General features: G+C 38.6%; 1 protein-coding gene across 1 annotated transcript in view; it reads left to right on the forward strand.

Moving 5' to 3' along the window:
- Nucleotides 1-3,866, forward strand: part of N6AMT1 (N-6 adenine-specific DNA methyltransferase 1 (putative)) — a 140,915-nt gene extending 137,049 nt beyond the window's left edge. The window contains exons 6-10 of the mRNA XM_010001823.1: nucleotides 830-969; nucleotides 1,589-1,679; nucleotides 2,575-2,658; nucleotides 3,242-3,383; nucleotides 3,748-3,866. Of these exons, the coding sequence (XP_010000125.1) occupies nucleotides 830-969; nucleotides 1,589-1,679; nucleotides 2,575-2,658; nucleotides 3,242-3,383; nucleotides 3,748-3,854 (564 nt within the window). The 3' untranslated portion in view covers nucleotides 3,855-3,866. The remainder of the gene's footprint in view (nucleotides 1-829; nucleotides 970-1,588; nucleotides 1,680-2,574; nucleotides 2,659-3,241; nucleotides 3,384-3,747) is intronic.
- The last annotated feature ends 339 nt before the right edge of the window (nucleotides 3,867-4,205 follow it).

The following is a 4,205-nucleotide window of genomic DNA, read 5'->3' on the forward strand; positions in this document are numbered from 1 at the left end:
GGTGCGCGGCCTGGGGCCAGCGGCTGTCGGTGCGGCTGTGACAGCTACAGGCGTCGCCCAGGTAGTTCATCTTACGCGTTGTTCATTGGAACTTGTCCCTCGCTGCTGTTCGCCCAGGGCTGGAGAGCAGAAGGCTCCGGGGAGACCTCGTTGTGGCCTTTCAGTATCCGAAGGGGCCTGCAGGAAAGCTGAGGAGGGACTTTCTACAAGGGCTTGTAGCTAGAGGACAGGAGGTGATGGATTAAAAGTGGATGAGGGGAGATTTAGCTTAGACATCAGTAACTCTGACACTCTTTAGTGTGAGGGCAGTGAGACACTGGCCCAGGTTGCCCAGGGAAGCTGTGGCTGCCCCATTCCTGGAAGTGTTGAAGGGCAGGTTGGATGGGGCTTGGAGCAGCCTGGGCTGGTGGGAGGTGTCCCTGCCCATGCAGGAGGGTTGGAACTAGATGATCTTTAAGGTCCCTTCCAACCCCAACCATTCTATGATTCTGTAATTTCAGTCCTGATTTCATTATTTCGTGGTGATTTTCCGTAACTTCAGTCTTGCTGCAATAAATGTGTAACAAATGCTGTAGAAATGTAGCCTGTACTGTTGGGATCGTATAGTTAATGGAAACTAAATGTTAGGGGGGGGAAACACTTGTTTCCCAAACTGGTTTGTGCTAACCAGGAGTGGTCTGCGTGGGCACCAGTAGACCTGTCAGCCATGATGACACAATGTTGGCTTTGGGGCCCATATGATCAACAAGTATTTGAGCCTGTCTGGGAGAAAAGCACTTTGGCAGCAGGTTTCATAATACCATCACGACTAATGCTGTGTCTGTTGCAGGTGCTCTTGTACGTTACAAATAAAAGTCATCCAGAGTTTTCTCTCTTTAGAGTGGAGGTCTGCCTTGAAATAGGATCTGGATCTGGTGTGGTTTCAGCATTTCTAGCTTCTTCCGTTATAGGATCCAGTGCACTGTACATGTGAGTATAATAGCATTTAAACTGTTTTATGCCGTTGCAACGATAAGGAATACTTGGCCCCCACATGTATACTTTTCCTTTTTTCACATTTTCAAAACTATTCACAAAGAAATATTAGCTCAGTCTACAGATACAAAAAACAAAGCAAAGTGAGCCTAAAGTATTTACTTCAGGTTCTGTAATAAATTTCTCCAACTGATTCCAATTTTCCACTTAGGCAGATTGCTAAGCTTACTCTTGTGTTTGCTGAATTGAATCCTAAATTTGAGCCACTGATTAGTCTTCCTGAGATTTGATGCCATAACATTAGCTACCCGCGTGTTGGCAATAACTGAATTTTATTAAAGACATGTATGCATATATATTTATGCAGAGCTAGCATTCAAAAAGAAATCCCGTACTTCAGCTCTCAGTCATTAAAATTTCCAGTGCAGTGTTGACTGGTTTAGCTACTGATACATTGTGGTTTACTGGCTATTTTTTGCTATCTACTTGCAAAGTAAGGGATGCTGGAAAGGATATTTTTGCTGCGAGGAAGCAAATAAGCATATTGTTCACAAGTTTAAACTGTCAAGACACAATAGCCAGTCACTTACACTTAGTTATATTTTCCTTTTAGATGTACTGATATCAACCCTATGGCAGCTTACTGTACACTGGAGACAGCTCTTCTTAACAACGTTCACCTTCAGCCAGTCATTACTGACTTGGTAAGATAGATGTTTCAATAATATATTTTCATAATTTTTGTAATTTATAAATACTTGTTAGATGTACTGAAAAGTAACCAATAAGTTTAGAAAAAACATTATCTTAATAAGGCACAGCTGAAAAACATAAAACAACAAATTGCCAAAGTGCTTCTGGAAGAAGGGAAAACAAACTACTCAAGGTCTAAAATTAAAATTTAAGCTTTTTAAAAATTAAATAAAAAAAATACATTAGAAATTTAAAAATAAAATTAAAAAAATTATATGGCTTGGAAAATGCTGCACAGGGCACACTGCAGACTTTATCATAGCTCTTCCTTTAATGTGACACAGTTCTTGGTTCTCAGCTCTCTGATTTAATTCAAAACTATATTGTTACATCTTGTTTTTTACAAAATTTGTTATGGAAAAAAGCTTATGTATCTTATCTCTTTAGCAAGATATTTGTTTAAAATACCGTGAATACCTGTGTTTATAAACAATTATGAAAATAGGCAACAGTAAATGTGGTCAGCTGCTCACACTTAAGAACTGAACATGAGTTGTCATAGATTGGTCATTTTGGGTAACAAATGCTAACCCCATGATAAATTCAAAATTCTCTTCTATTTAACTTGAATTCTGAACTGAGCAAGAATAAAGTGCTATTTTTGTGTCTGCGTATTTTTTGTGTCTTGCTCTTCTACATCCCGTATGTAACATTGCCTTACAATTATTGAAATTGCTCTGCTATGCACAGGTACTTCTTGATGCTTCATAGAAAGGAAAATTTAGGGTTACTGAGTCAGGTTGAAATATTCAGAATAGCCAGCGCTATGTAACTGTATTTTCATAAAATGTTTGCAATCTTTATGTTTAAAAAAAAAAATAACAAAAGAATCTGCTTCATCTGTAGGTCAAAGGACTGACTCCAAGATTAAATGGAAGCGTTGATCTACTGCTATTTAATCCACCATACGTGGTAACACCTTCTGAAGAGGTAGAAAAATTTTGAAATACTTAATAAAAACGGTGTTTCTACTGTCAGAGGAGAGATGGTAAATCAAATAAGCTATGGCAGGAATTTTTTAATAGTAAAGGATGTGGTAGGACCAGCACTGTTTTGCTGAAAATTATTTACTAGAGTGCATCTAAAGACTACATGGGAATAAGGAATGCTAGCTGCTCCTTCTCAATATCTAGTTTCTCATCAACTATAAACCATATAAGACTTCTGTTAGGCATGCTAAGGGATTCTTACAGAAAACTGTCAAAGGAAAATGAATTTTTTTCCCTGCAAAATAAATATTGTCTGCTTCTGGAGACTCCAGCTCTCAAAATTGGACCCAGGAACACTTAAAAGGTTTTACTGGCCACCCTCCTTTGGCAGACAAGCTTGTAAAACATTACATATAAAACAATACATACACGAGGCATGTGACAAAATGTAGCTCTTTTAATTCAGTTTAAGAACCAAAATTGAAAAAAAAAGTCATATCCTCACTGTGTAAATAGTATGTTTGAAGTACCACTGACATTTCTGTCCTTCGTACCAAGACAACCTTTGCTTTTATTATTCCTAGGTGGAAAGCCATGGAATAGAAGCATCCTGGGCTGGTGGCAAAAAGGGCAGAGAAGTAATGGATAGAGTTTTTCCATTAGTACCAGACCTACTTTCACCAGGAGGATTATTCTACTTGGTCACAATTAAAGAAAATAATCCAGGTAATCACTTTCCCTGGACACTTAAATATGCCAAACCAGATTTACCCCGGTATTAATAAAAATGTTGATCACAGCAGTGTTCTACATGTTATCAGACTTCAGAAACAAGAAAAAGTACTAACACCATGTAGCATGTGGTGATAGCACCTGACTGCAGATTGACAATATGCACTGAAATGAAAATTGGTGTTCTAGGCCATTTTCTAGAAATGCTGCTGGCAGCTAGAGTGTATCTGCATGCTTTGTATGAACCATGGCATCTCTGCAGCCTCTTCAGCTTCTCATCTTTCACGTTTGTGTGGGTGTCTAATCTACAAGGGGACTTTTACATAACTCGGTTTTAACACTGCACTTCCCATTTCAGATGAAATTCTAGAAACAATGAAGAAATACGGCTTAGAAGGCACACGAGTACTTTCCAGGCAAGCCGGACAAGAGATGCTTACTATCCTCAAATTTAGAAAGTCCTGAAAACTGCTCTTAACCCACCAGATACATGCAGAAAGTTGAACAGAGGATACTGAAGTTCTAAAAGCAATTTTTAAGCCAAGATTTTAATCCTCTCAAGGCTTATCCTCACTTCCTAATTACTGCAGTGAAACTGACCAAAGATCTGTTTTTATTCTGGATGCTAACCAGATAAAATCTGGTGTCAGAGGTAGTTGTCCTCTGGGTATCTGCAGGGCAATTTTAGGGGAACTGTGAAATATCCAACTGTGTTGCATTTGCACTTAAGCACTGAAGACTTTTTCCTCTGTAAATAGGTATTTCTATGTTTGTCATTGCACCTATTAAAATAACGTACCTGATACAATTCTTCCT

This window comes from Chaetura pelagica, unplaced genomic scaffold (assembly GCF_000747805.2).
Source record: "Chaetura pelagica isolate M959 unplaced genomic scaffold, ChaPel_1.0 scaffold637, whole genome shotgun sequence".
Lineage (NCBI taxonomy): Eukaryota > Metazoa > Chordata > Aves > Apodiformes > Apodidae > Chaetura > Chaetura pelagica.